Source organism: Passer domesticus, chromosome 2, assembly GCF_036417665.1.
Source record: "Passer domesticus isolate bPasDom1 chromosome 2, bPasDom1.hap1, whole genome shotgun sequence".
In the NCBI taxonomy this organism is placed as follows: Eukaryota; Metazoa; Chordata; class Aves; order Passeriformes; family Passeridae; genus Passer; species Passer domesticus.
The window spans coordinates 117270284-117288114 of NC_087475.1; the positions used below are offsets into that span (position 1 = coordinate 117270284).

The 17831-nt window shown below is 39.8% G+C and overlaps 1 protein-coding gene across 16 annotated transcripts in view; it reads left to right on the plus strand.

Annotated features, from left to right (window-relative positions):
- SAMSN1 (SAM domain, SH3 domain and nuclear localization signals 1) overlaps positions 1 to 17831 on the plus strand; it is a 161348-nt gene that overhangs the window by 127704 nt on the left and 15813 nt on the right. For all 16 annotated transcript variants that reach the window (XM_064410907.1, XM_064410911.1, XM_064410908.1 and 13 more), the window contains 2 exons: positions 15402 to 15473; positions 16162 to 16317. In XM_064410907.1, coding sequence (XP_064266977.1) covers positions 15402 to 15473; positions 16162 to 16317 — 228 coding nt within the window. The remainder of the gene's footprint in view (positions 1 to 15401; positions 15474 to 16161; positions 16318 to 17831) is intronic.

Sequence of the window (17831 nt, forward strand, 5' to 3'; positions counted from 1 at the left end):
TGTAAGGCTGCAGTGCAACAGCTACTGCTCAACCTGAGTACTTCAGCCTCCATTTCTGCCTCAGTTTATCAGTGCTGAAAATTCAACAAAGAAATTAGAAAAGCCTTTTAGTATTTCTCTGCTCTCAACAACTGGTGTTCCCCAATTTACAGATCCACCTTCTCATTGTTTGGGAATAGACCTCCTTTAGTGACTTCTGTGTCCTAAGAGATTACTGCAGACATTGTTTCAGCAAGGAGGTCTTCTGGTTTCACACAGCATTGGCTTTTGTAGACTGTGCTTGCAATTTTAGACCATGACTCATTAAAGGTTCAAATTAATGGCTTTTTCCATGGATTTGAAGTGATTTTGATACTATTTTCCCCCACATTTTAATATTTTTTTAAAGCATTGCACTGGTTGGCTGGTTATGCATGTTTTTCTGCTCATTCATAATACTGTGTTTTAATGGCAGGGAAGAATTATAATTAATACCTAATTATATTAGAGATTAAACAAGAAATTACCATGAAAGACTCTGGAAATGGGCTTTGTTTCCCTGTCTTTAAAATATTTTCAAAAGCCAGTTTTGGCCACTCTCCTCTTCCAAAATAAGGCATTCCTTAACAATAGTCTGATTTTTATTTTTAAAGGCCCATTTTTGTACAGAAACTTTCCACAAGGGGAATGCTTTTGCAGGATGTGCTGCTCACAATCAGGGCAGGGGAGCAGACAGCCCCACATTGCATAGAACAGGAATCTTGGCTGGTTGTAGCACATTTCAAAACTTGTCCCAGGGAAGCAACGTAAATACTCAAGTTGCTTAACGCTGAGTTGGGTAAGATGGAACACAAGGCCTCACCTCTTGGAGAAGTTACAGGATTTCACAAGTGACCTCTGTAGGTCACGTCCTGGCTAGTCCTGCTCTGTGCCTGCCACGTTTGGTACCTCCTCATGCTCACACAGCATGATACCATCATCACTGGGCAGGTCTTGGGCTACCTCACCTTGCCTTTGGCTCCTTAGACATCCCAATGTCTGCAACACACCCACACAGACCTGTGAGAGAGCCATGAGGCCTGTTTTTCATTTCAAATTAAAGTCAAAATCAGGTTTGCAGCCTTAGACCCTCAAAGGGGACACCAAAAAGATCTTTTTAGGTAACTGAATCTTAACCATGGTGACTACTTGTCTTTACCACAACTGTACAAATTTCTGTGTGTTAATTAGAGTGTTTCACCAGTATTTTCTTTTTGATTCTTTTGGTTTTATTACTTTCTGATGTGAAGAATACTGGCATGAATCAATGCCTTTTGATAAAGATAAGTGAATATCACAGAAGGCTAGTGTTAAAGCCTTTCTCAAGGCAATTTGCTGTCCCTGTATAAAGCCCCTCATGGAGGTAGGCAGTTCAATGACCAATGCAGAAGTAATACAGGTTCAGTATCTCACTGTTCACTATGTGCAATTCATTCACCTTATTTATTATTGTGGTGCTTAAGGGACTTCTGCAGATGTGTTAGATGCTGCATAGACAAAAATCTATTTTAGCACTCTCACTGTACACTATGAAAAAGTTAATCTATGCCACAAAATAGTTTTGCAGGGGTTTTTTTGTCATTCAGCAAGATTTCAGTGGCGCTGCAGCCATGCTAATAACTTTTTTCAGTGTCTGGCAGTTCTTATGTATTCATGGATATGCATATAACTACTGAATGATTTTATATAAATAAATATTCATTGTTAGGCAAAAAGACATCTAAACCAGGTGTCATTCCAGCGAAAACTGAGAAAAATGAGACAGAAGTGCATTTGAAAAAGGTACTGGAAGGATTCTGATCCTTTGCAAATGTTTATCATTGTAGCTGTTCACAGTAGTGCACATTTACACCTTGTATAACAGCTTAGGAAGCTGAATTATAAAGGAAAAGTCTTAAGGGTTAAAAATACCCTGCTTAATGTTGAAGTAATTCAACCAGTTGAAGGGTTGAAGCTCTCTATTCCAAGCCTATCTGATGTAACCTGTCTATCCAGGACCTTAAATGACTTTCTACCACAGCAGAACGTGTGCATCTCCCATCCCTCCCTTCAGGGAGTCCTTACCTGCCCTCCTTTAATTTCTGCCAGATGAGACACAGCTTGGTTTACACGGTGCAGCTGCTCAGAGCTGCAGAATTATTTGTGGGCAGGTGAGGTCAGACAAAGTAGGTCTTGCACAAAGCCCTGAGGTCCATGGTCACGCTGATGGCTGGAGTGGCTCACTGCAGGGACAGCGTGTGGCTCCTGCACTCCTGGATCGTGGCAGAGTGGGAAAGCAGGTGGGGCAAGGACACATGTCCTAGATGTGCTTCAGCTCTGGGTCTGTACAGTCTGTCCCAGCACCCCTCAGAGAGCTGGGGAGGAGGAGAGCAGTTGACTTGGAGGATGAAAGAAAGAGTCCTGAAACCACCTGGATTTCAGCCTCTCTGAGCCTTACAATGTTACAGATGTCAGTGCATCTGGGAAGTGGAATGAAGCAGATTTAGAATGACGGTAAGAAAAAAACACTCAAATTACACAGGTTCTAGCCTTCTCTTCTGTACACCCTTCAGGCAGCAGCATACACATAAAACCCCATTAAAGCACTTCACAGCTATTCTGCATTCCACTTCGCACTGCTTTACACATTTGTCCAGGTGCAAATAATCTGTAAAATATCCCTGCATTGTCTTGCCCACTTGCCAGCACATGTAATGTGCTGGGCAGAACCTACTCCTTTCTCTCTCTCTCTCCCCTATTCCTCCGGACACAGCAAACTTGAGAACTGCCTGATGACTCTTGGCTTTACTTCAACGTGAAGCAAAGTCGACTTTGTGCCATTTTTTCTGGCTTGACTGAAGAAAGTCTTGTGTCATTATTCTACATGACAGTTGATCTATGTTTATGCTAAAGGTTTGAGACGTTTTTGTTTCCTTATTCTGCTTCCAAATGCACTTGGTGCTTTAAACTCAGTTTACTTCTGGTGTGTAAGACAATTCAGGGTCAATGCCTCTGCATTTTGTTTAGGCAAAAAGATGTCCAAGCTTCTAATTAAATCAATATTTGCTTACTTAGGTGATAAACCATTATTTGTTTTCAGGGTTATGAGAAAAGAGTGGCAAATCCAACGGGAGGAAACATTTTAATATGCAAATTTGTTCCCTAGTACAATTTCATAGCAGTAATTTTACTTTTTATAAGCTTAAAATGAAACCCTGACATTGCAGAAATCAATGCACATTTTTGCCATAGACTTGAGGCCAGAATTTCACCTTTTTATATTTTCTTCACAAAAGGCCTGATCCTGATTCTGACTTAAATGAATAAATTAGCTGTGATCCCATTGATTTCAGCAGGATAATCAGAGTAAAGTTTATTGCTTGCCTAAGTGTTTGGAGCCTGTAATGCAGACAGATGCTATAAGCAAGTTTTTTGGTGCTGCATTTTTCTCGGACCGTGGCTCGTGCCTCTCCAGTGGGGAATACTTATCAAAGAAAAGAAAATAGAAAATAGGTACAGCAAATCTAAACACCAAAAATAATTCGAGACATAATTAGAACTTCTGTAGGACAAGATCTGCAGTGAAGAGATTGCTCAGTGTTAATGAATATTAACTAGGATTTATCCTTGAGTGGGGAAAGCTGAAGGTTTTAATTTTATTTCAAAGGTAAAGACTGGTAGAGTTATGAAGTTTTATATTCTTTTCTTTCCCCCTGAAATTTTGAGTGCATAATAAATGAGCCACTGCTAATGTCACAGATGCTAATTTTCACAACCATGACTGAAGTGATGTTCGTTTCCATTTGCATTTCATTCTAACAATGATGAGAGGTGATGAGTTGATGATAAGCTGTTTTCACCGCACTGCCCGCTGTGCAAATTTATGCTTATAGGCAAAGATGACACATAGTTCTGTCATTAAAGGGTTTTACTGCATTGCCTCTTGAGCAAAGACTGTTTGTCAAAATCCATTTGAGCTCTGGTAAATAAGCAGGAACAGATGACAACATCTGGGAAGTATTTTTAAGAACCTGGTTTGTGGTGTAAATACCTGTGGGCCTTTAGTGGGGGGGTTCAGAGAAAAATAATGATACTTGTAAAAACCATGTGTGTGTAGATGGGGAAAGGAGGGATTGCAGGTGACAATTCAGAAAGTGTTTTCTGTCTCCCCTAGGCTTCATAAAATACTGGAACAAGGTTAAAGTGAACCTTGGGTTATTTTCCTTGTGTGAGTGGGTGGTTCTACAACCATACTGCTTCTCTTACTTCTGCTTTTTCTTTACTTATATTATCATCATGCTTCTCAGTCATCAGCTATTTATTCTTTATTTTCATGAGCAGCTTCAGAAAGTTGTGTCTTAACATATATGTTAACATATCTCTTCTAGAAAGCTATTGAAATTTGAGGAATTTTGTTTGCTCAGCAGGAAGTAAAGGTCCAGAGTGTTTGTGGGGAAGAACAGCCACCTCTCACCTGGCCCTTGGCAGGAGGCTGATCAGGATGACCAGACTCCCCATTTTGATGCTCACATCAAGACATAGTCTCATTAAGGACTCTCACAACTCTTGGCTAGCTTTTGCTACAAAGGAAAAATTATATCTGTGGCCTGTTCCAGTACTGATGTATTTTGTGTGTTCCCTTGATTAAAGCATCTTTTGACATTTTTGTCAACTTTGCACAGTACTCATTTAATTTCTTGTTTCTTCCCTGTCTTGGTTTCCTTCACTAGCCAGGCTTAAGTCCTTAAGAGCAGAATATTTTAAAACAAGTGAGCGCAACCTTCTGAATAGAATATTTACACATTAATATTAATTTTGCTTACAGTAACAAATCCAGGGTTTTGTTTGTTTTCTTAAGCAAGTAGGAACATTTCAAAAAGTCTGTCTGAACCACCTTATCCAGGCATTTTTAGAAACCAGACTATCAGCCACAGCATTTATAATTCTGCTCTCTGATACGTAACACAGCACAACTACCAAGGTGACATAAATCAGCATTAGCTGACTCCTAATTCATTAAGAGTGGCTTAAGAGCAGTTGACTTACTTGCTGTGTTTCTAGGAAAACCAAAATACCCCAAAGTAAACATTGGTCAGGATACCTGTCATTGCTGGTAAAAAAGCAGTGACAATAGATAGGCAGGACTGGCAGAGGATGTGGCCTACAGTTTCCTGTACTTCCATATTCGTCTAGCAATCTATGTCACAGCGTAAATTCAGACAAAAGCTGTCATAAAGCCATCACTTGGCAGCTGTAAAGGCACTTTCTGGGTGGCCACAAACACTTCAGCCAGAAGAATCAATCCCTTGCTATGTGGGTAGAACCTGCTGGGAATACCCACTCCTGAGAAGGGGAAAAAAAGTCTTCTGGGTCTCTGTAATCACAATATGCCTTAAGCTTTCTCTGCCGAAAGGCTGCAACAAAAACAGCAGTTACTCCAGTTGTTAGAAACAGTTATATTCTGTTCCACAAATTGGCAGTGTCAGTGGTTTTGCTCAACATTTGCTGCTTGGCACCAGGCTACAGCTTATATATGTTCTGAATATTTAGCATATCGTATATCCTTGAAACCATCCTAATGGAAAACTTTCTTTCATGAATCAGAGGTGTGTTGTATGCCTGTTGTTATTCCACAGGAAAATGAATAACCATTTATCTTCTTTTGTGAGTGAAATCTCTTCTGTGGTATGCTTACTCTAAACCCTGTAGCTTTTTTAAAAAAATTATTCCCCTTGCATTGCACCCAAGAGCATGTTCTTACTATTTTTCTCCTTCTTAAACCTTAGAGTGAAATTCCAGCCTGTGGAAAAGTTTGGAGACTTCTTCAGGGAAGCTGAGTTTTTGACTATGCACAATAAATACCTTTCTGCTATTTTTCCTCTCCATACTTTCATACTTTAGTTTATTGCATGGATACACAGAAATTTGGATAATGACTTCACCTGTACAGAGTTTTCAGGCTGCTTAACTGCCAGTCATAACATGTTCTGGAAAGCTGAAATTCAAGAGCAAAGGGTCTTCTATCTCATCACCCAGCACTGAAGCTGGCAAGTGTTCTCTGGCCAGAAGCTCTAGTGACCTGATGGTTTGCACCATTATGTCTTCTGGGAGGAGTTTTAGTCCTTTTCCTACCCTTCTTTGTTTTAATCTCTTTTATCAGCGTCACAAGAACAGCCATGTAACCTAACACTGCTGAACTTGATTTCCATGAGGTGCTGAATGGTCACTTCCTTAAGAACTGTAAGTAGTGAGAGTTCCTTTACTTGTCCATGCTGGCCTCATCAGAAGCTGTGGTAGGTTTGCTGTTCTTCCAGGTATGTTGAAGGACAAGTGGGACATGAGTCCCTGAATAATTGAGTATTTGGCTTGAGGTTTTTCTGCAGTGCTACCCATGGCTTCTTCCGGGAGAGGATAAACACCAGAGGAGTTCTGCTCAACCAGAAAACACGCTGCAGTCTCATGTCTTCTCTGTACTATTATGTTTGAGACAGAGATGGAGATGTGTCACTGACAGGCTGCAGCCATGAGACAAAGAAATCAGCTTCACTTAGCAACAGCAGAGCCCAAAGCAGATGTGTGAGGAGGGGACAACAGTGGCCGAGCCAGCTGAGCGAGCTCATGTGGCTTCCTGTGCTGCCTGCACCTGTGCAAAGGGGATGCTGGCCTCTACTGCTCCTGAGTGGTTTCACTGGCCACAGCTGTGCTGTTTTGCTCTTACACTTATGTCTCTCTGCCTCCTTCTTTAAGATCAGATGTAATGTTCAAAAACCACTTCAAAAAGCTGGAAAGGGGACGTGGTTCACTGATGGTTGAGCAGCTCAGAACCTGTGGAGAGGTTGCATGAAATGGCTGATGATGGTAGAGCAGGCATTCAGCTCTAGCACAAGCATGTGGCAGAGCTCTTCTGATGTTGATTACTGGCATGTTTACATTATTTTCTTCCTGTCTCTGTAATGGAGTTTGCATTTGCTTGACTAATATATCTTGGTAATTGTGGTAAAATGTTTGAAAATGTCTTTGTGTTTGCGATTTTAGCCGGTATCTGAAGGAACGGGAAGAGGCAACATCTTTCTACCCCTTCAAGATAGCTTAAAATAATGTAGTTGGTAGAGTTCCCTTTGCAGTGATAGGGCTGATTTCAGTAGGATTTGGAGCCTGTCCTTAAATCGGGGTTCAAAGAACACCTCAAAGCCCTCACTGGTGTCGCTGCCTCAGGAGCGGCACCGCACTGGTGAGCATCTCTCCACCACGTGTGGTTCTCGTGGAGGCTGCTGGAGCAGGGGAGGGGGAAAATGCTCAGTCTCACTCTTCTCATGTGTCAGAATGAAAACACACTTCAGGCACCTGGTACACTTGTTTTTCATGAAATTAAGTTGTAGTTTTCCACCGAGCTGTGATCACAACTCATGCCACAGAGATAATCAAATTGAGAAAGGGGAATTGATGTGCCCTTACTGGTACCCTGGTGAGCTGTTGATTGTATTAATTCCTTTTCTGGAGTGACCTTAACAGAATCAGAATGATATCTTCAGATTCCTAGATTTATTTTTGTTTTCCCCTAGGATTGCAATTATAGATCTTGCACTACAAAGCAAACATGGAATTTAATACATTATAACTTGTGCACTAAGAAGGATTCTTACACACTCCCAAATCATATGGAAACCCTGAACTGACAACCTTCTTTCAGCTTCCATATAAAACCAAAAGCTTGCTGAACGTATGAGTTCAAAATTCCCAGGATCATATTTAGGATTCCCAGGCATAAATTGTGTGAGCATGTCCAGTTTTTGAAGCCTGAGAAGCTGTTGTGAAGTGCCACATCTGCTTTCTTCAACTGGACAATAAGGATAACTTTGGCTATGGATGACAACAATCCAACATTGGAACACAGCCATTTGACAAGGGAGGACACAAGAAAGAGCAAAAATGGTGACCCTAGTTTACATTTCATAGCAGTCAAAAGTTAACCCACTCTAATTAACCTAGTATTTTACTTATTTGTTGGTTTTTTTTGCTTTGTTTTCCAATATAAAAATGATTTAAATAAATGGACAGATAGATCTGATGAAGCACTCAAATTCACAGTGACTGATGATAGATACTGCACTGAATTTTGCTTCTCTACTGTAGTGCATCTCCATTAAGGCAATTTCAGCTAATCTCACTATGGATTCATTAATCAAGTGTAGTCAGGATGTCTGAAGGGAGATAATGAGGGGGAAAAATGGCCTATTGTTTGGATCTTATTCTTCAGCTAGTTATTTTATTTATCATGTTCCATAATATTTGTACCCCGATAAATAAGTTCCAGTTGCAGTTAGTTATCATAGCAGATGACTAGGACATCTTACAAATTCAAAATCATTCCATAATAGATCAATTAAATTTGGACTCTCTTTACATCACATGCCTATACAGTATCAGTTAGCAATGACATGGAAACAAGGTGGACTGGTGCATTTTAAAATTTCCTCCCTTCATCCAAAGATGCAAGGATCCACGGAGATAAAATCCCTAATCCCACATCTTTTTCTCTAAGCACTAACATCCTGCAGTATCAGCAGTCCTTAGTGTCTTCCAAAATTTCTCCTCTAAAATGCCCAAGAAAAGATTTGTTCATTTTTTACTTACTTTTTACTCATTTAGGATTACATACTGTATATCTGCCCTGCATAAAGCTGTCACTATATTACTTAAAAAAAAAAAAAAAAATGTTGAGGTTCTAAGAGCCCGGTGGGTTTGGAGACTGCTGAAGATGGGAATGTTTATAAGCTCTGTGATATTAACTGCAGCACTCAACCTCAGGTGACATAAAGCATGCAAAAAAGAACTTTCTGTCAGTTTTATTATTTCTAAAAAGGTTCCCCTTGAAAGAGAAGAGTGACCTTGCTCTGCTGAGCTGACATATGCCACTGAATTAATGGCTGGGCTTTGCTGTAGGGAAGCTTGCAGAAACATTACAACTCCAATGGCTGAGTTTGCTGCGAACATTAATCAGAGGAACCAAGATGATGTATCAAACACTCATTTAAAAGTAATAAAAACTAACTCTCTTTCTGGCCCCCTCCCCCAAGTTTCTTGGAATTAGCTTATTGTTGGTCATTACCTGTTGTCAAGGGTAAGACTGCAGCAGGGCAGTGAGACTCGTGTAAGGGCTTTTTGAAGTTTGCTTACTCTTCAGAAAAAGAACAAACGAGCTTTTGGGATGGTCAGGCTTGACCGTGGCTTAAAGGTTATTTTTTTAATCTTGTTTTCATCCGGAAGGTCGTTTGAAGGAACATCTTCCACTGAACAGCCAGATTCCCACCTCCTCTGCCAGTGCCTGCTGGTTGCCCCACTTGTGAGTGTGCTGGGGGTCCCTGTAAAACTGAATTTTTGGGGCTGGATTCTTCTCAGCTCCTCTTCGGGCATATGTATTTTTGTCTTCAATTGAGACAAACATGCTTGTGAGTAATTTCTCTCACACAGGAAATCCAGCAAAACCCTGCAAGGTCAGGACCTAAATAACATGCAGCATTATTAAAATCATGCTGTTTAAGTAAGCAGGGAAAGGACTTTAATTGAAGCTGCTAGGTGATTTGGTTTTAAAATGTGAGAATTCGTCTGTGAATTCTGCGGGTTTGAAGAGGAGGAAGTTTCAGGAGAGGAAAGATGTTGGTATTTAAGGGATTAAAGATCAAAGCCTGCAATGCTTATGTAGTGTTTAACCAGCCTTTACTCAGGCAGTGCTCCCCTCTACTGCAGTGATGGTTTTGTGGAGGGTGGATTTCAAGGCTCATCCCTCGGTGTTTCTGCCCATGTGTGAATGAAGGGTCGAAAAAGGATAGCAGGGAGGTGGAAGTGCACATCATGCCAAATCCTTAACTGTCATTTTCATAGCTCCTCCGAGTTTGTCACACATCCTTAACCTTCTTTTAAAGTCATTTTCTTTTCATGGTTTTGTGTGCCACTGAAAGTCACTTTTAATTAAATGTCATATAAATAATAAAGTCTTAATTACATAATTATTGCAAATACCTGTGTGCACACTCCCAGAATTGGACAGACTGCCAGAAGAGCACTTGGAGTGACTTTTCTCATTGGGAACTGGGAATGCTCTGCAGCAACTGGGCAGGAATGATGGTGCTCAAAACTCAGGGTCAATGTGCATTTAAAGAAAGTGGAGTCAGGTCCCTTCCCCTCCTTGAACATTTTGCACTAGTCCCTTGCACAAAACTTTCCGAGTGTTAAGACTGGCATTTCCTAAATTGCTTCCTTATTTAGTCCCTCACAAAGTTGTTTAATCAACACAGCACATTTTTTTTGCCAGACCAAACTGCCTCTTTGCTCAGATGTCCTACATGGCTGCCCCTTCCAAAGGAAGACTTACAGACCTTGCAAAAAAACCCCACCCTCGTTTAACTTCAGGAACAGCAGCTCTGCCCTTCTCTCAGCTGCCCTAGTGTTTGCCCAGGGCAAGGTGCCCCTGGAAAGCACTGGAGACTGGGAATCTAGTGCTGACCCTAACTGGGTTATTGGGAACTCCGTGCCCCATGTCAGCAGGGATTTAAGGCTGAGACACCGAGGCTGGTACCACTTAGAGGCACTGATAAAACAGCTGCTCAGTGTTTACTTTGGAGAGCGCGGTTTGTTCACCTGGAGGAGTGTTAGATATGATTAACTCATTTTTTAAATTCAGCTTTGCTTTTCCACTGTTAAAATTAGGGTGTTTGATCTGAGGCTTCATGGTGGCAGTTCTGTTCAAAGTCCACTTTGCTCCCCTCTCTCCCCCACGTCCATGCAGCTACTGAACACCAGGCCATGATAACAACCAGTCTTTTATAGAGTCATTTTTAAGCCAGTTAAAAATGCCATTTCAGTAGATTGCTCTATTTGAGTTAGCAGGAACAAGCTGTATCTTTTTTATTGCTTTTGACTGGTGAAGTGCAAGGTTTAGGCCGCGTTTCATGTGGGCTATAAAGTTATATTAATGTGTTGGTTAGTGGTCAGAAGTTCCGTATGTATAACTAATGTGTAAATAGGAAAAATTCCCTGTGGTACAGAGGTCATGATGTTTTCTCTTTTGTTGCTTCCCTTGCCCTTTAGAGAGATGCTTAATCTTTTATGCAAATTCTCATTCTTTATACAGAAGTGAGGATTTTTTTGGTGGTGTTTGGTTTGTGGGTTTTTTTTCCACAGAACATCCAAAAAAGCTATAAATTGCTATCTTGCCATCTGGGAAAGTAGGAGACAATTCTTTTGATTATCTATGCAAGAAGATAAGCTAGCAGAGTGGAAATATTCTTCCCTACTTGGTAACTCTTTCATTCTCAGAGTGGTCTCCTCCTTCTGAGGGGACTAGAACCATCAGGGAATAGAACAAACGAATCAAATCCTGATCTCCACTTATCTCCATCAATCAGAGCAGCAAGAACAGGCTGTTCTCTTGAGGGCTGCTGTGTCTGCTCTCAAAAAAGAGGGAAGAAGACAAGTGTCTGTGGCAGGCAAGGAAATTGAGCAACATGCTGAGCTCCCTTTTTATTACTTCCAATGTCCACGTTTGCCCCTATACAGCTTACATGGTTTGGGTAGTTTAAGGATGAATGGAAGCTGAAAATTAAAATGCACGGAAGAATTTGAAGAGATTTACTTGTGTGAGAGGGTCAGTACAAAGCCTTTGACACATGCAGGATTTAAAAGATATTTTGAATAGGACTTGAAGCAAAATATAATGGGCCAGAATTTATGACAGCAGGCAACCACATTGCTGAGCAGTGTGAATTGTCTAAAGAAAAATATGGGATGGATATCTCCCATAATGATTATTTATCGGGATAACTGCAATCAGTTTTGGCTCAAAGGTTGTTTTTAGACACAGGGAAGCTCTGACTAGTTTGTCGCAGACAAGAACTTACTTATCCTATGATATGTCCTACAAGGGAAGGATATTTCATAACAGACGAACATGGATTGCAGAACCTGTTGTTGTCCTACTATTTGCATGCCATACCATATTATTTTCTAGGGAAAATGATAGGCTATTTACAGTCAAATCAGACAATCAACTGCAGACTGTCCAAATTAAAATAAACAACAATTACATAGCACTTATCCCTTTAAAGGGATTATTTAAAATTCCTGGATTTCAAGGAATAAATTATATAGGAGCAGGAAGAAGGTTTTCAAATACTGAAAAGTATCTTTGATATTTTCTAATATGCTACTTTGGAATACTGAGCGGGAAGAGATGAAAGTTAATGCGTTGATTTATAGAAATTATTTGATCAGTCCTTGTGCGGGAAAACACAGTTGTTTCTCCCTCTGCCCATGCCTCCATTAGATTTTACTGAGCAAATTCATATTTGCTTAACATATCCCTGGGTAGCTCTTGCATGAATTGAGCCAGAAAAACCACTTAACTTTATAGGATGCTGAATCCTGGTATCAAAAGTCAATAGCGTATTTTCTCTTAGTAGCTTTGCATTTACTTTAAAAGCTTCCCTTCACCTGGAAATAAGGCCTGTCCATATCTTCACAAAGTAGGTGTTCCCTGACACTAATGCAGTGACTGACACTACTGAAAGTAATAGTCCCATTCCCTTTGCAGCCAGGAGCTCCTAAATCTGCTTTTCGTTATCAGTATAATGGGGTTGGATACATTTTTAAAAGGTGGTGCCTATTGATTACTTAATGGAAAAAGTTAGTATAGAGAACTGCTGAAGCAGCCCTATTCAGTGCTCTCCAGTGCAGCAACACCATTATCTAGAACAGTGGAAATCATCCTGTAACCCTTATTAATATTTAATAAGGATGAAGCAGCATTGAAGTACACTACCAAATAGCCCCAGGCTCCTGCACGTGTAGGATATAAGGTTGTTTCCAGGGTCAAAAAAGAATAACTGTGCCCAAGCTGTTTATAGGTAAGACCAACACTAAACAATGTTTTCCCTCTTGTTCCTTTTAAACTATTTCCAGCACATCTGCACTTTAATATACACTTATTCATACTTGACATATTGACGTGTTGGAATGCAACAGAAAGGTCAGTGTATGTTTAGAGATTGCTGAGACAATTTTATACTTTCCCTTCCCAGTGTTGCTGTGAATCCCAGCCTCCCTTCTCCCTCCTGGTCTGTGCTGCAGGGCACATTTGGCTGTGCTGACAAGCTAGTCAAAGGTGTTAATCCTGTCTAATAGGACCATAATCCTCAGGGCTGTGTTTTATATCATACTGTTGAGCTAACCCCTTGTCACAGGATGTTCTTCATCTATTTAATAGCAAAGCTCTTTATGGGAATTTTAGATAAAATTAAATGTACAATTCAAATAGTAATTTTCAGTTCCACAATGTAAAAACAAACAAATAAACCACAGTGTTTAGACAACAGAGATTCTACAATCAATTAAGAGGAGAGCTGTGTGATTTTTGTATTTTCTTTTTATTTCCCTCAGTGAATAGTAAATGTCATTATAGTTGTCCAAAAATATTCACAAATCTGGGTCAGTTTCTTCAAATAACCTTTGCCTGGAAATATTTTTCAGGTTAGATGTGCCCAGAAATATAGGGCAAGGGGAGAAAGAGGATGTTATTATTCTTTTAATCTGCACTGCTTAGAATAAGGAGCCAAATTATGAGTAGACTTTTCTCTTCCATCTGACTCTGCTCAGGCTCCCACTGCTATATCCATATTCATTTTTTTGGGGGTGGTGGCAGAACTGGTTAATAAATAAGTTTGGGAAAATTGAGAAACACATCAAGGAGGGATTCCCCCTTAACTTCTCTGGAAGCAGGTCCATGCCAGCACTAAGTGTGCCTGCAGTGTGAAGGCAGGCAAAGGCACTGGCTCCCAAAACAGTGCTTTGCTCCTCCTCTCCTGTTGGCCAAAGGATGTTCTACCCCTTTTGCCTCTGAGGCTGCCTCATGACAGTTCTTGCCTGGTGGGGAAGATTGGAACTCTGTAACAGGAAAGCTGGGAGCTCACAAGTCTTTTGTGAAGTTCCTGAATTGATAGCAAAAGGAGGGAGCTAGAGATGCCAGGTGAAAAGTGCACAGTGGGTGCTTTAGAAATCTGGGGGAGATGCAAATATGACTCATGTGGCTGGGGGTGGGGGAAGAAAGCAATGGAACAAGGAACTAGTTTGGCTGAAATCACATGGGCAAGGCAAAAGGATGAATAAATACAGGAAAAGCTGTAGCCCAGATACTCTGAAATCACTTATTAAATCAGACAGAATGTATTTACTTTGTGGTTTACTATTTTGTTCAGTGTTTTTTTCTCCAGGGGGGATTTTGAATACTCAAAATAGACTGAGTTTATATTGCCTCATGTATAATAGTGAACCCTGCTCAAGAGCTCTCATACTGCATTAAAGATTTTCATTTAGTATGGAAGAGGGAAGTACTTAAAAAAACCCAAGCCACTCTAGATCTAGCTGTGAGTATTGGTGAAGATATAAAACAAGCTCTTAAAGACACTGTAGAGTAGATAGATGTCCAAATTCTGCTGTTTCTGGGGCCACACTTAAACAGACTCCCTACTTGGCATCAATGCCAATTTTATGCATCTTGCCCCCATGGGCAGAGCAGAGTCAGGCAGCTCTGCCTGAGCATGTCTGACAGGTATTTCTGTATGACCCACTCCTCAAAATCTGCTGTGCCACCTCCCTCCTTCCCATGTCATTTATCCACATGCAAAAAGAGTGAAAACTAGAAGTCAGAGCAATCCATTCACTGTCTCATAATGCACAGCCCAGGTGATGCAAATTTGTTAAGCCAAGTAAAACTGGCAGAAAATTGTACCCACCTATGTTTAAAAATCAGAACTTCTAATTGCAAAATTGGGAAGAAAAGCACAAGGCCTGCCTGATTATCTGTTACTTACTCCCTTTGCAATGTGTGCATTTTGGACGAGATGTATTCATAATCCTCAGCAGTCCTTGCTCATTCCTGATGGTAAAGAATCATAAATTGTCTTCCCAGCCACAAAAATACATTGTATAAATTGCCACAATTTACACCACCACAACCAAGTCTATTGCTTGTATCATATTTATGATGACACCTTTTTTTTTAAACTCATAAACAAGTCTTTCTTACCTGCAAATAATGCATGGTTATTTACATACATGAGTAATGTGAAACAGATGTAGAAGAACTCATAATCATATCCATTACCTAATTAGTATTTGAAGCAGTATTGTTTCTCTTACTTATTTTTCTACTTCTGCCTGTACAGTCATAATTCTTTTCCCCGACAGTCACCTCATATTTTGTTTCTAGCTGGATGCAGCAGTTCATGGTCCACTGATATGGGAGGGATTTTTAACACCAACAGGTGGCTTGACAGTTTTATTTAAGTCTTAATAAGAGAACAAAGCAAAACAGCACCAGTGAGTCAAGGTTTTCTTCTCTTCTTTTGCAGCGCACGAGCAGCTTTGGGAGCTTTGACCGTTTCAGGCATCACTCGATATCAAAGGCAGATGATTCAGCTGAGGTCTGTAGAACACAAAGTTTAAATTTCTGCAGTTCACTTTCCCATGACAGTTATGCAAAACCATTGGGAAGCGACAGTATAAATTTTGCAGTGCTGAGAACTTTATTGTATACCTGCATCTGTTCAGTGATTGAGGCCTTGACAAAAAAAAAAAAAACAAACCCGAAAAAAACCCCAACAAACAAACCCCAACAACAACAACAAAAAAAACCAAAACCAACCAAACAAAAAAAACCCAAAAACAAACAAACAAACAAACAAAAACCCCAAGAGAATCCCACCTAAACTTTGGCACTTTGATGTGAAAATAGAAACAATTAAATAAACCCCTTGCAATTCACATTGGTGCATGACCAAAGTAACCAGCACTTTACAAGTAACCCACAGATGTCTCACTTTTGTTTCAAGACTTCTGCAAAAATTCCCTCAATTCTTATTGATATTAGGGACAATAAATAATGGGAAACAACATTACTTACCATAAAATATATTTTCTTTCTGTCATTCATACATAGAGTATTGAGCTGCAAACCTCTTTAGGTACACAGCTTCCAAGGAAAATGGCCATGGCTGAATATTGTCATGCTAACTGTGTTAGTGTACTTAATAGTTCCCTGTAATTTCTGCTTCAGCTTGCTGTGTTTTATTTTTGTGGTGAGTTATTGCTTACTTTCTGATTTCAAAACAGATATCTGAGCTGGAGACTATAAGTGACATTGGGGAAGCAGTACAAATCAAAGCAGCAAACAATGGAGGAAGTCTGAGTAAGAAGATGAGAGCCATTTCACTTACCATGAAGAAAAAGATGGGTAAAAAATACATCAAGGCACTCTCTGAGGAGATGGTAAATACAGCCTAAGAGCCTTGTGTTTGTTGGAAATACATGTGAAGTAGTAAAAATATTATGTGCATTTTTTCTGTTCATGTTTCAACTGTCCTCAGTTGTGACAAACCATAAAGCCAAGGTAGCAACACATACTGAATTAAGCCAGCTTTTGGTATGTACCTGCTCTTTCATGTGCATTTTAGTGTACACACAAATCACACAGTAAGGGCCCAAGAGAGTCCTAAGAATTTTACTTCATTTAATTTTGCTTTTTCCTCAAAGAGCACTTGTATGAGCCTGTGTATATGAGCACAAAAAAAAATTCATCATGTGGACACAAGGGACTTTTGGTTGAGCCCCATAATCAGTCTGATGCTCAGTGTGTACAAAAAGCTTAATTAGAAGAATTTATCTCCCGATACAAGAATTATTTCTGAAGTCCACTTTGTAAAGGTCAGCCAGCATCCTAGAGAATTCCAACTCATATGCCTTATCTCCTTTTACCTTATCTAAGTGAAACTATCTTTATTAAACATAAAAAATAATGTTTCAATCTTGCACATATTGAAAACCCTGTTTTCTCAGTACTTTGTATCTGTTAAGTATAACAGTATAAGTACTTATTATATAAGTATAATAAGTTACAAAATTTAAAACCATAAGAAAAAAAAAACTTGTCACACTTAACAATCCTAAAAAAATCCAGCTAGTCTGCATCCTATCTCATGTGTCAGTTTCAAGTAAGTAAGGAAAATCAATGAGGAATGTCACAAGTAGAAAATAATTTTTCACAGGATACCTTTAAATACCTTTTGGAGGACCAAGACAAGGATCCGTATTTCATTAGTTTAGTTTTCTTTTCTTTTTTTTTTTTTTTTCTAAAGTGCAATCAATGATCTTTATATTATATTTTTGTGTTTCCTTTCTGCACATTTAAAGCAACAATTCCCATGACAGAAATTCAATGGATTATCTGGTTGGACACACATGTAGCATGATCTTTGTTCCTGCAGGAGATGATGACAATCAATACCAGCCTCCTGATTAATCTGTTATGCTGCTGGCTGCTGTAACAACCACAGTTCTTGCTGAAAACCAGTATAGTTCTACATTTCAGTGCTCTGCCTGATATATACCTGTATGGGTCTCTAATTCACACATACACTGCCAACTTTGCTTCATCATCTAGCTGGTGAATAACTAATTTTTCCCCAAATACCATGTGCTGAAGGCAGTTTCAGTTGCATCAGGATACCACATGCACTGGCAACATGATGAATTCTACTGAAAAGTCCCTCCCTTTGAAAGATAATCCCTGTTTCATTTATCTGTTACATCGTCTCTAACTTAACTGTGACTGAAATATGGATCTTATTGTTTTGAACAGGCTGTGATTCCTGAGGTGTGATTTATTGGGATAAACTCAAGGGGCCAATTTCATAGACCATTAGACTTTGTGAGAGAAACATGTACCTGTTAATTCTGAAATGCCCTGGGTTTCGAGGACGGGGTGAATGCTGGGCAGTGTGGTG